The 23,217-nt window shown below is 39.4% G+C and overlaps 1 protein-coding gene across 10 annotated transcripts in view; it reads left to right on the forward strand.

Annotated features, from left to right (window-relative positions):
* FAT3 (FAT atypical cadherin 3) overlaps window positions 1-23,217 on the forward strand; it is a 404,213-nt gene that overhangs the window by 84,503 nt on the left and 296,493 nt on the right. For all 10 annotated transcript variants that reach the window (XR_007630830.1, XM_050331683.1, XM_050331681.1 and 7 more), the window contains exon 2: window positions 3,949-7,260. Coding sequence is in view for 9 of the 10 variants with exons in the window: in XM_050331683.1 (XP_050187640.1) it covers window positions 3,966-7,260 (3,295 nt within the window). In the remaining variant the exon portion in view is untranslated. The remainder of the gene's footprint in view (window positions 1-3,948; window positions 7,261-23,217) is intronic.

Below are 23,217 nucleotides of genomic sequence, written 5' to 3' on the forward strand. Positions count from 1 at the left end.
CCATAACATTTTTTGACAAGAAGTGCCTTTAAAGAAATGCCTCTTAATTTACGTCGGGTTGCTTTGTACTTTGTTTCTGTAACCTATCTCATTACATTTCCTGTGTGTTAAGTATGTATGTATTATGGGCTCTTAAAAACAAATATCCCAGAAGAAAGGAATTCAGTAAATGAATTAAACATTCTTGGGTAGCCCAAGTGGCAGTTTAATAGCTCATCTGTCGGGACTTTCATAAAATATAATGATGATAGCCATATAAATATATGGATAGATGAATAAGTTCAATGAGGAGATTGCTACAACTCTGCATACCACATCTGAAATGAAATCAAACTCTTAAAGTGCTGCCTGATGTGAAGGTCCAGTTTTTGTGGTGCCAACTATGAAATTCTACCTAAAAATACAAAACTGTGTGTCTGTGTATGCATATGTATACAAACCTAAAACATGCATACAAAAGCACACATATACAAATGTTGTTTCTAGGTGGAATTTAGTGTTTCAGGACTGATCTTGATTGCACTGAACCTCTAATACTTTGTAGCCCATTGACATGACTGGATTTGCAGCAGTATGTTTGAGATTATGTCTAAGTCCCGGCTTTCTCTAAAAATAAAAGGATAAATGGAATAGGAGTGTAAGGTTATCATGTTATTTTGCCTGGGATATACACAACTTTTTCATTAAGTTCACCTAATCACAGACCTTTGTAAATATCTACTTTCATACCTATCTACCACGGAAATCTGTAACCTTAGGTATGGCAAACCTGAAAGTAAAGTTTTAAGTAATTTTTTTGTAGTGATGAATTTCACAGGAAAACTGATTTCCAGTTATGGTGGACTTGGAAACTCTATGCTGATGACCATGCAAGATGGAGGGAAATCAGCTCAGGTTGAACTGTGGCATGGACAGGAGGAACTAGACCACCAAATAAGATATAAATAGGATAAGACAATTAAGTTCCTTACTCCAAAGAATAAGAAAATGAATTCATGTGAAGTTGCTGAACTGTCATGACAAAAGTCTAAGTGCTCATAAGAAACATAACATCAGTCTCTATTGTAAGCCAGCAAAAATTCACTTGCTCTTAGCAGTGGGAAGAGGCTGGTATTGTAGTATAGATGAAGGATGCTGAAGTGCTCTTGGTGAAAGGCAGCAGTACAGTGATTTATCTGTTGAGTGTTTTGATAATGGCACATCAGAGAAGACATCCAGCCCTTTATATTTTCATGAGTTGTGTCTCTCTCATTAGAATCTCTCATTCCCCTTGGCTGGCTTTTCTTTGGCAGCATACTGTATATTGTACATATATATATATGTATAAAATTCAGCCAGCATCACCTTCCACACTAGTCTGAAGCAACAACTTTTAGTGTAAGTACTCAAAGTGATCACATAAAGCCCCATAAAAGTAATAGACTTTGATATTTTCACACTGGTGGCTTAAATCGATGAATGTTTGTTGTGCTGAAAAATAAGATGCCCCTGCTGATCTTCTAGCTGAATGAAATGATAACAACAATAAAATATTTTTTCCTAACTGAAGTAGAAAAATTCCATCCTGGGTCTCCTGGGGGTCAACCTGAGCACAGGGAGAGCATGGGGAGACCTGGTCCCTCATGTACCCAAATCATGATGGAGAATTGTGCCTTTTTGATGTATAAACTATATGGGACGCGATGTTAATCACAGTACTCACATGATATGTACACAATAATTGAGTGGGCGTATTCAGGAAAAGAACTGCCACAGGGAGTTAGTTCTGTGGGGATTTGCCTGCTACTGGGGAATGCAAGTTCCTTAGGTGATACTCTTCTTAAAGAGTTTTTGTTTGTTTGTTTGGTGGTTTTTGTTTGTTTGTTTAAATAGAAAAGAAAATGAAAAGGAAACAAAGCAGAGAGAGAATGTGTAAATTCATGTGAAAATAAGTGTATTGAAATATGAGTGCATTGACAAACACTTGGGAGAATTGATCAAACTGATCGATTTGTTAAGCAGTGGGATATAGACTGTGGGATCAGGAAGGTAAGTGTTGTGTGTGGACATTACAACATCGGTGCAATAAATTGATCGTCATTAGTACTAAAACTGCAATAATCATTCCATTATATTGGAGGTGACAACTGACATGAATTCATATTCCGGAACTTGCATGCAATTTGTAAGTCTCCTTGGGGAAGTTGAAATCATGTTGGAGGTTTAAATTAACCTCTGTCATTATCAGCAACTTCTTCTATCCTCTTTCACTCTGTATTCTAGCTTGGAGAAAACTACGTTTTCAAGCAGCTTTTAAATGACAATGAGAACAACGTGTGTGTGCAGTGGGTCTTTCAATAACTGCCTTTTAAAATTGATTTTTATGATTTTCACAAGTAACAGTGTATGTACTCTGTAACAAAGAAACTTATTCACACTACCTCACTGTGAGCACCTGCCTAGTTTCCTCAGGCTCCTCTCCTCTCCTTTCAGTGGGAAGTGATAAGCAGGACCTGGCTCCCAGCTTCTGCAGCAGCCTCCAGCAACCTTCAACCTGAATCTGCACTTACGTTGTTTCCATTTAACCTGGCAATTTAAATCCTTGAAGCAAGGCACTGGGGCTGTTCCACAACAGCACTGTATGGAGGAACTCTAGGTCTTCCCCAAATGCTGCTTATTAATTGCATTTGAATGTTTACATTTATAATGACCCTTTTGAAATCAGTAGAAAGGCACTCAGTGCTTTGAAATGGCTTGAGTGGGGCAGACTGCGTTAAGACAAAGCAGTGGTGATGGAGATGTGTGTTTTCTTTGTAGCCAAATTCTGCTTTGGGTTACTTCAGTGAGACGTGGTGTAAGCTGGAATTCAATCCATTTGGTCAAGGATCATTTACACCTTTGCTGGTTGAGGTGGCCCACTGGCAGCAGGACAGACAGTAGGTTGGAAAGGGCCTTCAGCTTTCTCGATTGGGATGGTAGTGGTATCCAGCATTTATTGGACTTACAGAAAAGAAATGCTCCTCTGTACCCTCGTTTAGGGTTTGTTAGCCAGTGCATTCGGTGACCATAATCACAGGTGCATTGGGCTACATATGCAAGAGTAGTGTTACGTATGGGCTATCTCAGCTGTGCTGTTTTCTTAACCTCAGTCTTCACATGGGAGTTATTGAGCAGTTTTATTTTCTTCATGGTATTTTGCCTGTTTTCAATATCTGGATATGTGTGTGCATATGTATATGTGTATGCAATTGCACTTAATTAGCTATAACTCTTTCTTAATATTGATTTTTCTGAAAGTATCTGTATTTAAAGTAATGATTGTGTAGTGACTTTTTTATTCTACTTGTTCTCAGTGTCGCAAATTTTGTCAAACATTCTTAGCTGCCCATAGAAAAAAAAAGGGCTAACATTTGACAGGCGACATACATATGAAAATCCTGTCTCCTTTCCAAACATTAGGATGAAAATGAGTTTTCCAATATGCTCTGAAAACAAAACTAATAAATTTAGGCTTAATTGAAGCTTCTGATAAATAAAACCAGTAATTTCTGTATGTGGTTCATCCTTTTCTATAAACTTACTCAAATGTGTGTGTCCAATTTTAATTTTTTTTCACTGTGATTATTCTGAATTGTGTGCATATGGGTACAATTAAGATAGGGTCTTACAGAGGTTTTTTTATGTTGAAGAAGTGCACATACATACATATATATAGTTAAATATATGTGCATGTATGTGCACATGCATACATACTGTGCACACACGTGTAAAAGTAGCCAAAACTGGTGTGGTTGTATATGTGTGTATAGTGTTCTCCCTTTCTGTTATGTTTTCCATAAATGTATGTTGAATAAATATTACATATTTTTTAATTTAATTACAAATTTAAAAAGTAATTTTGACATGTCACTTTACAGTACAGGTTTTATCTCTTGATCAACTAGTTCCTGTTTTCTCTCTCTGCCACAGGGTGAAAGAATGATGTGATGGAGGTGAATATGGGCCGCTGGTCAGGCTCACGGCTACCTCCGTCATGCCTTGCCCTTCTGATTGTCAAGTTCCTGGCCTCCATTTGCCAGATAGTTCACGGGACTGCCCCGCTTGGCTTTCACTTCACACATTCCACTTACAATGCTACAGTGTATGAGAATTCTGCAGCCAGGACCTATGTCAACAGTCAGACGAGGATGGGCATTACCTTGGCTGACCTTTCATGGGATATCAAGTACAGGATAGTGTCTGGTGATGATGAGGGTTTTTTTAAAGCAGAGGAAGTCGTCATTGCTGACTTTTGCTTCCTCAGAATAAGGACTAAAGGTGGGAATTCTGCTATATTGAACAGAGAAATCCAGGACAACTATTTATTGATGGTAAAAGGGTCTGTCAGAGGAGAGGACTTGGAAGCATGGACAAAAGTGAACATCCAGGTTTTGGATATGAATGACCTGCGACCTTTGTTTTCACCAACTACTTACTCCGTCACGATAGCAGAAAGCACTCCTTTAAGGACTAGCATTGCACAGGTGACCGCAACAGATGCGGATATTGGGTCCAATGGTGAATTTTATTATTACTTCAAAAATAAAGTTGATCTCTTCTCAGTTCATCCTACAAGTGGTGTTATCTCTTTAAGTGGCCGGTTAAACTACGATGAGAAAAACAGGTACGATCTTGAGATTTTGGCAGTGGACCGTGGGATGAAGCTTTATGGAAACAATGGTGTAAGCAGCACTGCCAAGCTTTATGTTCACATTGAACGCATCAATGAACATGCCCCAACAATAAATGTAGTAACCCATATTCCCTTCCCATCAGACAAGGAACCTACCTATGCAGTTGTTAACATTGATGACCTAGATGAAGGAGCCAATGGAGAAATAGAATCTGTTTCTATTGTGGCTGGAGATCCACTAGAACAGTTCTTTCTGACTAAAGAAGGTAAATGGATGAATGAGTACAAAATCAAAGAAAGAAAGCCTATTGATTGGGACAGCTTCCCATACGGTTACAACCTGACTCTCCAAGCAAAGGACAAAGGATCTCCTCAAAAATTTTCAGCGGTCAAACTGGTCCACATTGCTAGTCCCAAGAAAGAAAGTATCCCCATGAAGTTTGAAAAGGAAGCATATGATGTTCTGATCAGTGAATTTTCACCTCCTGGAGTGGTGGTTGCAGTAGTTAAGCTGGTGCCTGAGCCACAGAGTGTGGAATACAGAATATTTCCAAGTGAAGAAGCTGAGTATTTTAAGATCAATCCCAAGACAGGCCTTATTACTACTGCTCGCCCTTTGAAAATCATTGAGAAGGACCTCTATGAATTAGAAGTATATACAAACAAAGGTGGTGATTTAAAAGCACGGGTTACTGTCAGATTAGAAGATGCCAATGATCACACTCCAGAGTTCCAGCAGCTCTCGTACAGCTCATTCGTCAATGAAAGTGTCCCTGTGGGATCTACTGTTTTGGCAGTTTCAGCAGTTGATAAAGACAGGGGAGAAAATGGATACATAACATACAGTATTGCCAGTCTGAACTCACTACCTTTTACAATAAACCAGTTTACAGGTGTCATCAGCACATCTGAAGAACTGGATTTTGAGTCTTCACCAGAAAGCTACAGGTTCATTGTGAGAGCTTCCGACTGGGGTTCTCCCTACCGCCATGAAAGTGAGGTGAATGTCACCATATACATAGGCAATGTCAATGATAACAAACCCCTCTTTGAAAAAGTGGCCTGTCAGGGAGTGATTTCTTCTGATTTTCCTGTTGGTGGTCACATCACTGCTGTTTCTGCAATAGACATAGATGAGTTAGAGCTGGTGAAGTACAAAATAATCTCTGGAAATGAACTCGGCATTTTTTATTTAAATCCTGACTCTGGTGTCCTGCAACTTAAAAAATCTCTAATTAATTCTGGCATAAAGAACAGCAATTTTGGTCTTAAGATAACTGCAACCGATGGAGAGAACTTTGCTGATGCTATGTTTGTTAATATTTCAGTAGTTCATGGCAAAGTGTCTTCAAAGACCTTTAGCTGTAGAGAAACTAGAGTTGCTCAGAAGCTAGCAGAAAAATTACTCAAAAAGGCAAAAGCAAATGTGAAGCTGAATTTGGAGGATGGTTTTCTCGATTTTTATTCGGTAAACAGGCAGGCACCACATTTTGACAAATCCTTCCCTACTGATGTAAAGGTTTCAGAGGATCTGCCAGTTGGTGCCACCATCCTGAGGATAAAAGCCTACGATGCAGACTCAGGCTTCAATGGAAGAGTACTTTATACAATTTCTGATGGTAATGAGGATAGTTGTTTCAACATTGACATGGAGATGGGAATACTTAATGTTCTCATGCCCTTGGACCGTGAAAAAACAGAGCTCTATCATCTTAATATTACAATTTATGATTTAGGAAATCCACAAAAGTCTGCTTGGAGACTGTTGACTGTCACCGTGGAGGATGCAAATGATAACAAGCCTGTTTTTTTACAGGACAGTTACTCAGTTAATATTTTAGAAAGTACAAGTCTTGGTACAGAGATTATCCAGGTAGAAGCCAGGGATAAAGACCTAGGATCTAATGGTGAAGTAACTTACTCAGTACTGACAGACACCCAGCAGTTTGCTATCAACAGTTCCACAGGAATGGTGTATGTGGCAGATCAGCTAGACCGGGAAACAAAAGCAAACTACACACTGAAGATTGAGGCTAGGGACAAAGCAGAGAGCGGCCGTCAGCAGTTTTCCGTTGTACCTCTGAAGGTTTTTTTGGATGATGTTAACGATTGCTCTCCGGCCTTTATACCATCTAGCTACAACGTGAAGGTCCTTGAGGACCTGCCAGTTGGTACTGTCATAGCTTGGTTGGAAACTCACGATCCAGACCTGGGCTTGGGAGGCCAAGTCCGTTACTCGCTGGTGAACGATTACAATGGGAGGTTTGAGATAGACAAAGTGAGTGGCGCCATCCGCTTGAACAAAGAGCTCGATTATGAGAAGCAACAGTTCTACAACCTGACCGTCCGTGCAAAGGACAAGGGGCGCCCGGTTTCTCTCTCTTCTGTTTCTTTTGTGGAAGTTGAAGTGGTGGATGTTAACGAAAATCTTTATACCCCATATTTTCCTGAATTTGCTGTCGTCGGATCTGTAAAGGAAAACTCCCGCATTGGTACAAGTGTTTTGCAAGTTGTTGCTCGAGATGAGGACTCTGGAAGAGATGGAGAGATCCAGTATTCCATTAGGGATGGCAGTGGCCTGGGGAGATTCAGCATAGATGAAGAAACTGGTGAGTTTTGTTGGTAATTTTCTTTTTTTCTTCATAGAGAATTTTTGCAAAAGCAAAGCATAGGCGTAATTGTTCTCAACCCTTAAGAAGAAGTTCAGTTCTTCTTACAGGCAAGACTAAATTATAAATAAGCATTTTTCAGGTACAACAATGACATGATTTAATTACCTGGATAGATTTATCATTCCGTGGGTGTGAAATAATGCACATTTCTTTTCAGTAGCTGTGTGATGACTCCATTTAGGAAACAGTGATAGTTGCAGAATAAAACTCACTTTCAGTGAATGTATTATCTGTTGATCATTATAAATTGCACAGGTCACCTCCACAGAATCACAACAACTTGTGACCTTGAGTCCAGTGTTAAACCCAATGAAAGGAAATAAGGAACGTGAAACAAGAACTGTTTTGTCCTAAAACCTTTTTGTGGTCTTGTTTTTGTTGTTGGGAATAATTTTTTTGTAAGAGTTAATCTGAAATGATATGTCATTCTTCGTAGCATGGTGTTCATCAGCACTGGTGTGCTTCTGTAAAGATAGAAATCAAGGGAAAGATTCGTAGCTGTAAATGATCTGTGCTAGCTTTCCTTTGGTGTTGGTAGTATTAAGAACCCTATTGGAAAATGCTGAAAATACGAAGTATAAATGTATAAGGCATCTAGTAGAAAACCAAACTGGCTGTTTAAATGTCGAATGGTTGTTGGGAGTAATGGTGCAGCTGTGCACCACTAGAAGTAGTGAGGGAATTAGAAAATATTAGTCAACAGTTTCAAAAAATATATTAAATATGTTAGGTCTGTGGGCTTACTGTGGTTTAAGCAGACTTTGAATGTCTTTTTCTAAAGCTTTTAATTGAGAATGTGGTATTAAACATAAGATTAAAATGTATGTTTTGGCAAATTCAAACTGTTTAATCAAATGTCAACTTTCTAAACTGAACATTATGAAAAACAGACGACATTACAAATGCTGTGGCTCGCATCTAAGCATAAGCAGTGAAAAATATTTTTATTCTATTTGTGCTGTAGTCTCTCTGCTGCAGCTGTGCACAGATGAAGCAGTCAAAACCTTATGTCCAGAAACATCAAACTTGAGTGTCAGAAGCCAAGACAACACCTACCCCTAATTTCCAGAAATGTTAATAACTCCCATGTCCTACAGTGGTAATAGCAAGTGAAGGCATTCGGGCAACACTATTTAGGCAATTGAATATGGATTTCAGTTTTAAACTCCTGCATATGAAAATTTTACCCTACCTGCTAATTGAGTAACATCAACTTGATCTAAATGGGTTCTGTATCAAGCAATGGGAGATTGGTCCAAATGCTGCAGTATTGATTTGGAAATCTCAGGATTTAACATTTATTGAACTTATAGGAACTGGTAGGGGAGAGTAACAGTGCATGTCATTCATTAGTACAATAACCACGTTTTTTATCCTGTGCCCGGACTAGTAGAGGTGATAGCCAAGAGTAAGTTAGGGCCTTCATTCTGTAAAGCAGAAATCATGTTTTGAAGTGCATGGGAATTGTACTCAATATTCCACGTTAAACATACTTAGTTTTTTTCCCCAAAATTTAAATCTTTTTGTGAAGAGAAAAGAGTCGAAAACCTCCCAAGATGCAAGTATTTGTCTGCCTTTCACTCTTTCACAAGTGTTACAAGAAAATGAACCAACCTGTCTATTTCACTAAATTGTTCCAGAAGAGACTTGATAATCCAGCAGATCAAAAGGTTTTAGATTATTCTTCTGTTTTTTCCAAATTTTCAATACAATGGAAGCCTTAGTGAAAGCAACTCAAAGAACACTTTGGGTGCAGCTGCAGCCAGGGCAATGTGGAGAGGAGGACTTAGGGGCTCTGGAGTCACTCTTGCTATTGTAAGCTGAATGCAGAATTTGACCTTCTGAGTCAAGTAGAACGCAACATTAATACTCTGCTATTGAACTGGTGGCAACTTAAATGCTGCTGAATGATGAATCAGCTTTCTAGCTGTAGAAAAGGGCTCAAGTCACATATTGAATTAATTTATAAAGAGATAGCCGTTTATTTACTTTCAGCACAGTTCATTTGTCACTTTTAAACTGACCGACTCTATTGGCTTATGTACTGTCTCTCCTGAAATTTGTGAAGGTAAGCAGGAGCATGAAGTACAACAAATCAATATTTTTGGCTGCTACCTTAATGAAAAGACGACTGCTGCATCCATTATAATCATTAGTATATAAACTGGGCCAAATTCATCCTGATATGTGAGCAGGCTGGACTGCAAGGAAGTCTGTGCTTTCAGCAAAATTCTGCTCAAGCACTGAGTGAGATGTGCCTGTGCTCCCTGAGGCACATTGATACCAAAGAGGGGAAGTGACGCAGAGATACCTGAGGAGAAGCAGGCCTGTGTGGTGAATCCACACTGCACCATGCTGCCACACATTTGATTTCATGATAGCTGCTTCTTGTTCCACTTTAGAGGTATAGAGGGGCATATAGGTGCATCTGGAAAAGAGGAGGCTCAGGGGAGGTCTTCTCACTCCCTGCAGCTGCCTGAAAGGCGGTATCCAAGTACCAAGTGGGAGGACAAGAGGAAATGTCCAGGGGACGTTTAGATTGAGTATTAGGAAAAAATTATTTACAGAAAGAGTTGCAAGGCATTGGAACAGGCTGTCTGGGGATGTGGTGGAATCATAATCCCTGGAAGTGGTCAAAAAAAGTGTGGATGTTGCACTTGGGGACATGGCTTAGTGATGGACTTGGCAGTGCTGGGTTAAAGGTTGGACTTGATGATATCAGAGGTCTTTTCCAAATTAAATGATTCTGTGATTCTATGATCTAGCTCCACCAAGGTTGATCTGACCTTTGGTGGAGGTTATACAACAGGCTTTTCTCCATTCAGGTCGGAACAGTGGTTCGTGGTCAGCAAGCTTGGGAGTCTCCTCCATACTGATCAGTGTGGATCTCTCTGCATAGTGTACATGTGCAAGTCTGTGTGCTGTTGCAGTTTGATAAGAGATGTGCCATGGGAGTGAGCCTGGCATTCCCTTCCTACACTGCTGCTCGTTGCCTCCATGTCATATAGAATCGATTTGGAAGATTCAGCATTCACTGCTGAACACTCCAGTTCATATGTGTTAGTAACCAGAAGCATAACAAGTGTTTCCCATATAGAAGTGTGAACCATTTCCAAATTTATATCAGTGGATTTAATTTCCATTTGCAGGAGGCAGAGCCAGTGCAAGTTCATAAATAGATAAAAGCTCTCCTGAAGTAGATGGCTACACTGGTTTCCCTGGTTTCCCACTAGTACCTTAGCCAGAAGATTAAATTTTTCACAGGTTTAGAAGTCAGTTCATGATTCATAGCTGAAAATCTGGTTTAAGAGTTTTCTAGAGGCTAAAAGGGAAAAAAAACACAAACCACCACACCAAACAAACAACCAAACCAAAACCAAAGCAAACAAAACAAAAAAACCCACAAACAAACTCCCCCCCCCAGGAGCTTTTTTATTGAAAGAGCTCTTATTTGTTGATTCCTGCCTCAATAGATTTTGTCACCAGCCTAGGTCTACAGTTCAAAATCATTGATTTTCTATCTTCATTGGCCTGTTTATTGACTGTCGATGCAAATGTCACAAGCTTGCCATGTAAGAACCCAGCACCCAGGAACACGTAATGTGATCCTACCATTTATGGTTTCTCATTTTCTTGCTGTCTCCTTCAGAACTGCCTTCTTCTTTCCTTCCTTCTTTTTTTGTTTTGTTTTGTTTTGTGGTTTGTTGGGTTTTTTTTGCATCACTCTCATTCTTTTGGACTCCAGAAATGTAATCTGTTATGAAATGTGGTCATCTACAATGAGAAGTAGTCACTTCAGGCTTCTTCTAGTCAACAGAAAGAGATGGACAACTGAGAAACATGGTTCATTTTACCCTAATGTAAAAATATGAAATAAGTTGGATGAATCATACTCTAAAAATGTACAAAGGCCCTTGTGTGACTAGCTCAGGTAAAGGTCTCACTGAGTGCCTTGCTTTGGCCAGACATAACCCATCCCTTTTAATTGTAAACAAGAATATATACTGTGATGTTTACATGCTAATCTCTAAAAGATTCATGTTTTTAGTCCAATTTAAGGGAATTATCTTTCAATATGAAACTCATACATAAGTGCATTTCTAGACATAAAAGGTTGAAAAAAGTTTTTAATAGTATAGAGGATGAGACTTATATAAATAATACTTTATGATTTTTCATTTTCTGAGAACACAGTGTTAGACAGAGCATCTCACTCTCTTTTCTATCTATGGAAATTCATCAATATCTGCTGTTTTTATCTTACGTGGAGAGTTGTAACCTTCCCCTTGGGCAACTCTGGGGTTACAGAGAAGCTTAAACCTTTTCTTCATCTTTAGTACTGCTTCCCACCTGATGTTCACCTCCACTTTCTTCACCAGTCTGCTGACTGTAGTTCCTTAGAAGAAAATTGTGTAAAATACCCTCTATATCTCCAGATTGTTGTGACACAGAAGGAGCAGAGATCTTTTTAAAATTGTTATGAAATGACAGTGTTCTCGAGGTTCCATCATAGGGTTAGCTCTAATAGTTATGACTACTCTTCTGAAAATGGTCTGTGTCAAATGTCCTACACTGCTTTATTAAAAACCTGGGTTTTCTCAGCTCTGTTGTATACACCTTCACAGTGCTGATACCACAGCAAAGTGGTGGGCTTTTTGTTGTCTCGGGAGCTGGTGGTGAGTTCAACAAATATGGGTTTATAATACCACCTGCCTTAGTACCATCTGTCAGAACCGCTTTTCTGGCTGCAGTGGAGATTTGGACAGTTATTGAGACTTCCTGGCTTCTTGAAAGGATGAGCTAGATGAGATAGGTCCTAGCCTAAATGCTGGAATCTTCCTTCTCATTTTTTAATGATTTGTAGTTCAGCTAAACAGCATTTTTTACTCTAGCTCCATTTCTTAGTCTGGCATGTTGATGTAACATCCTGGCCCTCAAAGAGTTCCTATATTTACCCCTACACTACCCATGGGTGTACTAGTAATAGCAAATGAACAAAATGAGTTCTAGAGGAGCACAGAGATTAGACATACTCAGCATCTTCTGCTGCCGAGGCTTATGTAGGCTTTGTCAGAGTTGGTGTGGTAGCGAGGCATGAGTAACTCCACTGGGGACTTACTCAGTGGGAAAACTGAAGCAAGAAGTCTTTTACTGCTTCTCAGGAAAGCACTGAAATGTCCTAAGTCCCATCGAAATTGAACATGAAGCAAAAATAGTATTAATTAAATTCTTACGGGATCTTTAATGTTCTCGCAAAGCCCATAAATATGGACTTAAGTAATGCTTTCAAAACCTACCAGCCTCATTTCCTAAGGTTGTTCAGGAATCTGAGTCCCCTGAATTGGATTAGAACTTAAATTTAGACATTATCTGGCACTAATTTCTAACCCTGTAGAGGACCTCTGATAAGAACATGGGCTGTAGGTGACCCTGTTAACTTGTTATCCTTAGGTGCTTTCAGCCCTGAAATTCACATTAATAAGCCAGTCCTGTCTTTCACAGTTCTGCAAACTTGAAGATACTGTTAAATGGAGGTAAGAGTTCAAATTGTTACAGACTCCATGGGTTTATTTATGGTGCTAAGGATAGTGGTCTGATCTTCTGTTTGGATACCTTTTAAGGTACGTCAAGAGTGGAAGAAATTCCTGACAAACTGTGGCTAGAGAAGCTAGTTGGTATTGGAAACCCTAATCATGGCTTCAAACAACTAATAATGGAAACTAGAAACATCAGATGATATAGTTTACAATTAACCAGACGTGCCTGTATGTTACATCTGTTTGGCAGAAGGGAATGAATTTATTGCTTCAGACTCCTTGTATCTTGTGACTGTCTTCTAAAATAGTTTTCAGTTACTGTATATGCAAGTTAAAGGATACTTTCATTTACTACAGTTTGACTGGTCTGATAAATATTTATGTGGGACCATTGCTAGCATTTCCTTGAAACAAAATCAAGTGAAAATGGTTTGTGATAAATGTTTTTTTTTCCGCTTGCTTCTTTAATCTTATGAAGGCATGTAGGAGCTAGTGGGTAAATCCGGGTGGACTCACTGTTAGAATTGAATTCACTGTAGTTTTGAGGCACTAGTCATTACAGATGTTCTTCATCTTCCCGGAGAGTGTAGGCAAATTTCGTTATGCAGAGCCAGTATTTTGTAGCCACTTTATTATCCCAGGCTTTTAAACCCAGTTTTTGAAGTAACTTCAGGCCATACCACAGGAGAAGTGCCAGTGGATGTTGCTAGTGGGTGGGTGGGGAAAGGGAGATGTTCACAGGGGAGGCACTTGCAGCAGCCACTCATGACAAGATTGTTGGTCCTTAGCCCACCCATGATGTCTCTCCTGAGCAACCTCTTTGGGAAGGAACGTGCCAGATGGATCACAGAGCACAGTCCTGGCCAAAGTTTGGTCTGCTAGCCTGTAGCTGTGTCAGGCATGAATGAAGCATTCCTGGGAGCAGCGATTTCTGAGCCTGTGGAACTGTGTTATCATTGTGCTGTGAGTTATTTCTTGCAGCTTTTAATAGTGCAAACATTCCTTCATTTAAGATTTCTAGTTTTAGAAAAGCAATTTGTTAACATTTTTTCTTCTTTAAAATTAGTTGTGGTAAATTCCAAATCTGTGTGTTTATAATTTTCCTGTCATTTCTAGATGTAAATTAGTAAAGGAACAAGGCTTGTCTTAGTTTCACTGGAGCAAATTTATTATTTTTTTTTTAATAATATGAACCCTAAAACAATGCATCAGCTTATGAAAATATTTACTTTAAAGGGCTCTTAGAATTATTCTGACATACTTTAAAAGTCTCTTAAGTGAGGCCAGTCATGCAGAATTGTTCTATTCAAGCTGTTCAGCTCTCTAGGTTTTATACCTCATAAAACACTTCATGACATACAATTTTTATAGCTAGCTCTAATTTGCATGCTTTCCCTTCTTTGGAAAATGTTTAGAGAATCTCCTTTATTATTCAGTATGCTTCTGGTGATAGGACATTTTGTCTCAATCTCCGAGTAATTTATTTATTAATAAAGAAATGCTCAGTCTGTATTTCGTCCTGTCACCTTTATTACCCTTGAGAGATACTTCCAAGAGCATTTTGTATTATCATGTGTTCTATTATTCTCTCCCCTAATGTATAAGCCCAGAAGTGACCCCTATATTATCTTGTGCATCGCCATCCATTAAATTATACACAGGTGATCCTGCAGAAAGCTCATCCCCAAGGTGCCAGCACAGGGACCAAGACACAGGGTAGTCAGTTTGATGATGTTAGAAGAAAATTGACTTGCAGTGTTTGGTGTTCAGTCTGAGCATGTGAGCACCAGCTTTATCCTGGCATCACTTCAGACCATGATCAGTACTTCATAACAGTTAAGAGGAAAGGAGAAAAATCCATTTTAGCTGTTCCAAAGTGCCAATAGAAGCCAAGGGGTATTGGGAAGCAATGTTGTTAATGCAAAACCACAAGCTTGTGAGTGTATGGGGGGCAATACAAGTAATCCTCTCTTCCTGGGATGTACAGAGGAGGATGGTTGGACAATGTCTAAGATTACATGGAACCACTTTGGTGCACTGCCTAATCCCTTCCTGTACCTTGTCCAAGAGAGAGGAATTTTCACTAGCCAGTAACATTGAGGACGCATTCTGCTATCTGACCTTGCAACAGGCTTTGTGGCTTTTTAGGGAGCAGTAGAACTGGACAGAGTTAATCAGGAGCACGTATATCTCTCCCTGCTTGAGTACATAGGCAGGCTCCAGGATTTACCTTGGAAGCGGAATTAAAGGGCACTTTTTATAAAGGTACTGTTTGCAGTTCAAGGACTATAAGTAATGATGAATCAGGCACTTGCTTGGAAAGCTCTTCCAAGCTTTCATTGCTCTCATTGCTTAAAAATTGTGTCATATTTTAAGGCTATTTAGCTAATTTCAGTGTTCAAGTCTTGGAACGTGTTAGGTCTTAGCCAACAAAGTGAAGATAAAATAAAATTAAAAAATCCTTCCACTGTCAGATTTCTTTCTATTCACATATACATGTTTACCTGAAAATAGATGTTTGGAGATGAGCTTGTGTAGCTCATGTAACAGATTCTTTTAATCTGTAGTCTGCTGTTTAATGTAAACATCTTTATTTCATTTTATACACTTATGGTGTCTTATTAGCATTGAAGTCTTGCCAGTAAGAAATAACTGAGAGAAAGCCAAACAGAGTGCATGTGGGGAGGTGGTTTTCATTTCAGTTGGTTTGCATTAGGTGCTTGCACTCATACATTGTTGTGTTTCTCAGAGTTAAGTTGTCCACTGGCATTGACCTGGTCATTTTGTCCCCAGTTAACAAAAAAGGGGTAGATCCATTCAGCAGTGGCTGGAAGTTTGTCACAAGCATTGCTGCAGTGTACCACCAGAACAGGAAGTGTGTGAACGTGTAGAACTGTGCTCTATTTCCTCCATGCTCCCTGTATTGGGAGTATGAGATAGAAAATGGGGAGTGTGGGTCTGCAGGATGCTGTGGTACCCTCCAGCACATCCCTCATCTAAATGATTGGGGGCATCAGAACACGCTGTGGAGCTTACCTGCCCCTCCATTGAGATACACATTTTGATTTTTTGCTCTTAGATGTCTTGTAGCCAGCTACATCTCAGCTTTGCAGCTGTTATCCACTGGAAACAATCTGGTTACCACAACCACCCTCAACAGGGAGGCAACCTGAAGTTACTTTTCCTAAGAAATACTTTTCAGTTACTTGGATAATATTTTCATTCTTGAAGTTGAGCAAAATGTGCTTCACTGTATGTGTATGAGTGACAGTTCTTCAAGGTGGTGGACAGGAAAGGACTGCAGCTCTGAGGCTAAGGAGATACTAAAGTCTGTGTCTGGCTCAAGCTAGGGGGCTGCTTTTGCAAATGGAAATCAGTCCTTAGTTATAAATCTGAGCTCTTGGCCATTAGCACTGATAAATAATCATCCTAGTGACTATAAGGAGTGAAATTAAACTTTCCTGGTTTAATTTATGTCACACCTAATTATGAGGAAGTGTTTACATTGAACTGAGGATAATCTGATTGTATGTGGTTTCAGCAGCTCTCTGCTTCCACAGTATGATGGCAAATTCTGTCCATCTCACAACTGAAGCCTTCAGTTTTTCAGTTTTACTAAAATACACGTAACAAATTATTTTCTGATTTTAGATCATTGCAACCCATAAAGAATTATATGCATCTTTATTTGGGGATTTTTCATCTTCATTTGAAAATTCTGCTGAGAATTTATGTTCTGGAAATGTAACTTTCCACATAGGTCATTAAAAAAATTTTGCTTCTCACCACTGGTTCAGTTTATAAAGTAAAGATTTTGCAAAAAGGAAAAAACAAACAGTTACTGTGAATCAGTTAAATTTTTAATAACTTTTTTTCTAAAAAGCTTTATTTTTATAGGAGAATAACTATGGGATTTAATTAAATTTGCCAGAATACTTCACAGTCCCAAAACACCTTTCATCTAAAGTACACAGATTATTTTCCACATTTTAATGAAGGAAGCTCTTTGATGTACAATGTTTATGTAGTTTCCCGTTTTACTGAAAGGGTGTGAGAGGTGCAGATAAGTTAATAGTTTGAGGTTTTTTCCTTCTTTTTTTTGGAATGGAGGGAGTGACAATACAGAATTTCTTTAGAAACAGTGGGAACTTCAGGTGTTCAACATCTCTATGATATAGCTATACTTGGCCATAGCATATAGTGGCTGATGGGACTGCTAGCATGTCCTTCCACATGAGACCACCCTTCTTACTTACTGTACAGGGTCTTGGAGCTGGTTTTAAAAGGACTGGATTTTATTGTTTCTTCTTGAGATGGTCTGTAAGGATGAACTGGTTTGCGCAGCTCTGCTTTTACTGGCTGTTAGTTGTTAGGGCACAAGCACCATCAGTGTGTCTTAAACCAGGGATGGTCAGAGTCCCTGTGCTACTCACAGCTCTCAGGGCTACTGGCAGCTGGAGGGGGATTGGAGAGAAATCTCAGTGGGTCTTTGGGGCTGATTCTTCTGGATGGCACTGAGTGCTCTGAGCAGCTGCGGGGACCTTCCTGGCATGAAGCGACCTCTCTTGTTTTAACCTTTCCCAGCACTGCTCTTCAGAGACACTCGCCTCATCCTCCTCTTTGAGGAAATCCTGAATACAGCAGATTAGCCCACTTGAGCTACTGATACAGCTTCTATTGGAAACTCAGCAAATGTTTAATGTGCTGTTTTCACTCCCACAGTACCAGGCTAGGGCAGTGTGTTCTGTGCCTTCTGTATCAACAAATTAATTCTGTGTCTTCATCTCCACGATGAGCAGTTACGCCAGCCATTTGCTAAATGAGACGAGATGCTTTTTGCAAGTGTCTGGCTCCTTTGCATCCCAGTGTGGTTCTGCCTTTAATGAGGTGTCTTTGTTTCAGAATGTGTAGTTCAGTGTGGGCAGCAAGCTGCTTCTGAGGTACAGAGCGTCCTTCTGGAGAAAGGCAAGATAATCAGAAAGGAATTTTTTGGTGACATTTGGATAGGAGATGGTGACTGTTTATGAGGGAGGGATGGGACTGGCATTTATCTGTGATGGCTAAAGGATAAATAGAAAAATTTTTTTAATAAATGTGACCTAGTGAATTTAGGACTGCTGACTCTGAAGTTTGGCCCCCCCAATCAATGAATTATCAAACCCCTTTGTAGCTTCTCTCCAAAAATAGAGGGTAATACCTAGATTATGTCAGAAGTAACTCAGCTGTAAAGCTTGAATTTGTTGATTTTGGAAGTGGAAAAAAACATTTGGCTGGTAGATGTTGCTGCTGGGTGTTTGCTGCATTGCAAAGTGCTATACTCCTGTATTGTAAGGAGCACAGAAGGGTTCCCATTGTCTTTGTGTAAACATACCAGTGTTTGAAACTTTTTGCATATGTTTCAGTTCTTTCATGGGGATTTCCTTTAATTGTTTAATCTCTCATAATGAACATTAATCTGTCACTGGCAAAGATAAAATCCAGCTAATTCTCAGAAAATCTGTTTCACTTTCTCTGTTCCCACAAATTAAAACTCCTCTGATAACAGTTGGAAGCTCTATCTAGACATTGAACAGGGTCAGAAATAACCATGTGGTCACTTAGTCACATGTCAATTGTAATCCAGTCCACTTTGACAAGAGGTTTTGGACTCTTCTGCAAAGTCCCTAGAGGGGATAGGAACCTCTGGTAAAGGAGCCATGGATCCCCTTCCCCTGGACACCTGGATATAGGAGATACAATCTCCCCAATGGGGTTCCTGAAGGGCTGATCTATAAAAAAAGAAAACAACCAAGCAAACAAACAACTGAACAAGCTTTTTCTTTATTAACTTGAATTGCTTCTGAAGAATCCTATCTTTTCAATACAATAAGGCTACTATTGCCATCACTCTTTACACCTGGCATATATCTATTCTGACCACGACAGGTCTGACCCACTGCTGGTCCTGACTGCTGTTTCCTACCACCTCCCCTCAGAGACTCTTTTTTCCCATAGCCACTTGGTGAACCAGTTCTAGCAAGCAATGAGCGAATAACTCTGTTTTGAGAAAAAGAGTGGGAGGATCAGTTCCCTGTTTGGATTTATGGACCCTGCAAGCACTAGGCATTTTGTTGGAGGTAGAGAAGTGGATCAGGTACAAGGCAAAGTGTTGAGTTGCCTTTTTGATGCTTGTGGTCCTCTGGGTTTGAGAGCATCCCTGCACAGAGCTGCAGTGATATAATTCATTTCATTGAAATTCATACTGAGACATATGTAGACGTTTACTTGTCGATACAGGAAATTTGTAATTCCCTGTTTTGTAGAAATTGCTTGATGGAGAGTTTTCACCAGAAATAAGTTTAGCAGGATGGAGGAATGGCTTGGAAATAACACATGGTGAGAGCTACTGCTTTGTCTGGGCTTTGGTGTGGAAGAGGCAGCTGTGATGGAGCAAGCAAGATGCATGTTAACATGGGGATTCGGTGCATTAGCTGATTAGGATGCTTATTTGCTATGTGGTGTTTATGATGTGGGTCCCTGAGCCTCGAGCTGAAATCACAAGTCAGAACAACTATCAGGTGGATAAGGCTGCTTACTACATGTCACAGAGAGAGACAGAATCCCTCTGGCAATATGGCTAACCTTTTCATGCCTCACTTTACCTGTCTGTACAATAAGTCTAATGATCATCACATTGTCAGAGGCAGTTCTGTGCCAGTTGTGATGCTTGTGTGATTAATGGATTTAAAATACTATGAGTGATTTTGATGGAAAGACGTATCAAAATGCATTGCAGCAACTGTGTGTAATGCAGTCACTTGGTATGTGGAGTTGGAGGGTGTTAAAGAAGAAGTCCCTTCAGGAGTCACTTCTTCCTGGTCCAGTCTCCAAGGAGAACTGTAGAATTGCAGTGACCTATTTAAGCTAGTACATTTATTCCAAATAATTAACTGTAGAAATGTTACATTGACTGCGTTGGACATACCCAACAGCTGTGTGCTCAGGTTGCCCGATCATTCCTTTCAGCCTTTCAGGGGTAAGTGATGCTTCAGATGCTGGCTTACTGCAGTGCTGGGTGGAAACAAAATGCTAAATAAATTTCAGCATCAAGTGAGATGAATCCTTACTGCATGCCATAATTTCTGTGTCTCCATCTGAACTGGCTACGGGGCTGACTGTAGCTACATGCTGCAAAAAGTCCTATAATGCATCATTTTAAAGGAGTTAAAAGTGCAGCTACAGAAATTTTGTAACTATTCTTGTCAATTGTGGTGCTGATGGCCATAGCTGGAAAGGGCTGTTGGACATTTGCCGTGAGAAAGCATTTCTGTAAAGACATACAGGGAGACTGTTTTCGTGGACTCAGGAGTTTTTTGGAGTTGGGCTTCTGCCTCTCAGGCACCATGGGAAAAAGATGCTTGGGTGTTCCTGAGACAGGTAATACTTTCTGTGATACTGTAAATAATTTATTTGGGGCACAGGCTGAGATGGGGTTCTGCTATTAACTAGAACCAGAGTTTTTATGCTGGATTCTCCCCTGGAAAGCATGAGCACCTCCAGCCCAGCATGCCCACCAGCATGCCTGTCTGTGGGACAGTAGGCAGCAAAGCATGTCAGCAAGGTGCAGCTATTGCGTCCATGCCATGGTTTGATGCATACAGAGTGAGTGTAGCAAGGTAGGAAAGCTGTAGATAAGAGCAGAGCACAGCAGGATGAGCAGCTCATTTGAAGATTCTCTCTTCATTTACTTAAATAAATAGTTCTGGCAGCTGCTAGCTAACTTGCCTGCTTAGAGTATTTTCCATGTCAATAAGGAGCACTGCCATGGTGTCCTTGTTTAAAATCCAGTATGAGGATCACCAGAGAGGTGACAGGAATTAATCTGAGCAACTAATTCCCATTTTTGGGCTTGGGGCCAGTCTGTTTGAGGCAGCATACAGAAGCTGGGGAAGCAGATTAATGCTGCCTGCAGCACGTGGTATTTTGGCTCAAAAATGTGCTGAAGGAATGCATCTAGCATGGCTTAACTGCCTTGCCAAAATGTTTGCTACATTGTGTGTCGTAAAAGGTAGTGGATATTCTGCCATCTCCTATTCCTGCCATTTGTCCTCTCTGTTTCAATAACCTTACAGACTTTTATCCCACAAGCAGAGCTGCAGACCTCCCCTTTCTTTCATGTTTTTCTTGTGTTTATTTTTTATTGTTTTATTTTATAGTGGAAGTGTCTTTCTTCCCAGTAAAATCTAAATTCCAAGCTATTCCCCATCAAAACCCCTGTTGTTAAAATACTTTGCAGTGCTTTAACTCTAGAACCAATAGGGTTGTTTTTTCAGTTTTACTAATGTTACTTACTACAGAGCTGCAAGTCTTCCTAAAAATATCAGGAATCTATTGTGTTTGGTAATAATCTTATATGCCAGTGTCACAGCCTGGCCTGGTTCTATGGTCAGGGCTTGGTAGTGCAGGAAAGGACTTTTTAATTCAATGGAAATGTCTAAAGTCTAGGCAAACACAAAGATTATTGATGCTACAGCCTTGGTTGTGTTGCTTTATGTCAGCAAAGTTTATTTATTTGTTTAATTATATGTTATAAATACATGGAAGCTTTTGGATGGAAGATACTACAAAGATTTTTAGAGAATTATTAAACTGCATGGCAGTAAAATAGATATCTCTCTCCCTAATGTTTCACATATTGTTCTTTTTTATGTGAATGTCGTTTTGTGTTTCTAATCAGCCAGTAAGGAAGTTGGTCTCTAGGTAGTGATATTGCTAATGATGATAAGCAAACACGACATGGGGAGGGAGCATATGCTGAAGGTAATCTTCCCTGGTCCTTGTCACCAGCCTCCGTTTTGACTTTTTCATTTGTGTTTGCAGTGAGTGATGTTAAGAGTGTCTCCTGGGCAACATACTGCCTGTGTGGTGTGATTTATGTTCCACTATTTTAGAGAAAGTGCAAGATTCTGCTTCATTCTGAAGAAGGCTTTAAAAACATACAAAAGTTGGGGAAATATTATCTGTCTTTTAAAAACAAGATTCATGAACAGATGTATATATCTATTCTGTCACCAGACAGATGGGCAGAAAACATTTAGTTGTCATGGCAGCAAAATGTATAGTATCACAAATGAAAAAGAAATATCTAAAAAAAAAAAAAGGTATTTGTCTTGCCAGTTGTTATATCGTGGCAGCAGCTGCTGAATTTGAGTTTTATTGTCCTGAAACTTCAACACAAAAGCCTCCAGACCACATTTCTCATTAATGCAATATCTATATCCTGTAACCTTCCTGCAATTTGCCTTCAGATCTCTTCACCCTGGGAGGCATCAGCATTTTCATCTCTAGTTATTTATTTAGATATGGTTTCTGTCTTTAATGGGCACAGGGCAGTAAGCAATAGATGGATATCTCTGTTCTCATGAAGAAACTCCTAGATGAATTAATGTTTCTATTTTGTTGTTAACTGAGATTTCCATATTTCTGATCATGGTGGCTTGTACCCTTGATATTAGGGTGAAACAAGAACTCGTTCAGGCTGTAATCAAAATTTCTGTATATCTGTATATAAAATGAGCAGAAGGAAATAATGTGGCATATTTGTATTATTCATTGGGATATTCTGGTCTGAAAAACCCTGCTGGTGCAGGGTGCTGCTATTTCACCTGGCACAAAAGTACAAGATACGTGCTAGTGTCAGCAGGAATTACAATATTTGGCAATGAGCACGTGAAGGGATAGTAGTAATTAAGTAAGTGTCAATAGTAAACTCAGAGCCATGATTAAAATCCCTTTTGTTGACGTATCTTGCTGGATGCCTTTAGACTGCTTTTTAAATAGTTTTCAAAAAAAAGAAAAGAGAGTTTTATCTCCCATCTGACTTTATTCCTAGGTGCTGGTACAAGTTGTCTACTCTGGTAGTTTTTTGTAATATTGCAAATGTTTAGGGTGTATCCTCTTGGTCACTACAAATGAGGTGTGTAGCCATTTCCATTTAAATGACCTTTTTTTTTCCTGAAGTGCTTGAAGAAGTGTTTCTCTTTTTGGAATAAATAAAGAGAAAACCAGATTTTCTGAAGGTTAAAACTGTTTACAGAAGTCTTCCCTTCTTGGCTTTTGTTTTCTAAAAAAAAAAAAAAAAAAAAATTGGGATTTCTGGGATTTTAGGATTAGCTAATGTATTTACCCAGCCTTTAAAAAGTAATTTTCATGGGATAGAGAGATTTTGTTTACAATGTGTATAAAAAGATTAAAAGGAATTAATTTAATTGTGTAAAACTATAAGTAATCTTCTACCTTTTCCTGTGAACCTGTCATACCCTTCAGTTGGGTGGCACTTCCGATTTCTACCTCTTTTTAATCTTCAATTAACTAGAAA

Source organism: Myiozetetes cayanensis, unplaced genomic scaffold (assembly GCF_022539395.1).
Source record: "Myiozetetes cayanensis isolate MyiCay16 unplaced genomic scaffold, myiCay2020 scf5-8, whole genome shotgun sequence".
In the NCBI taxonomy this organism is placed as follows: domain Eukaryota; kingdom Metazoa; phylum Chordata; class Aves; order Passeriformes; family Tyrannidae; genus Myiozetetes; species Myiozetetes cayanensis.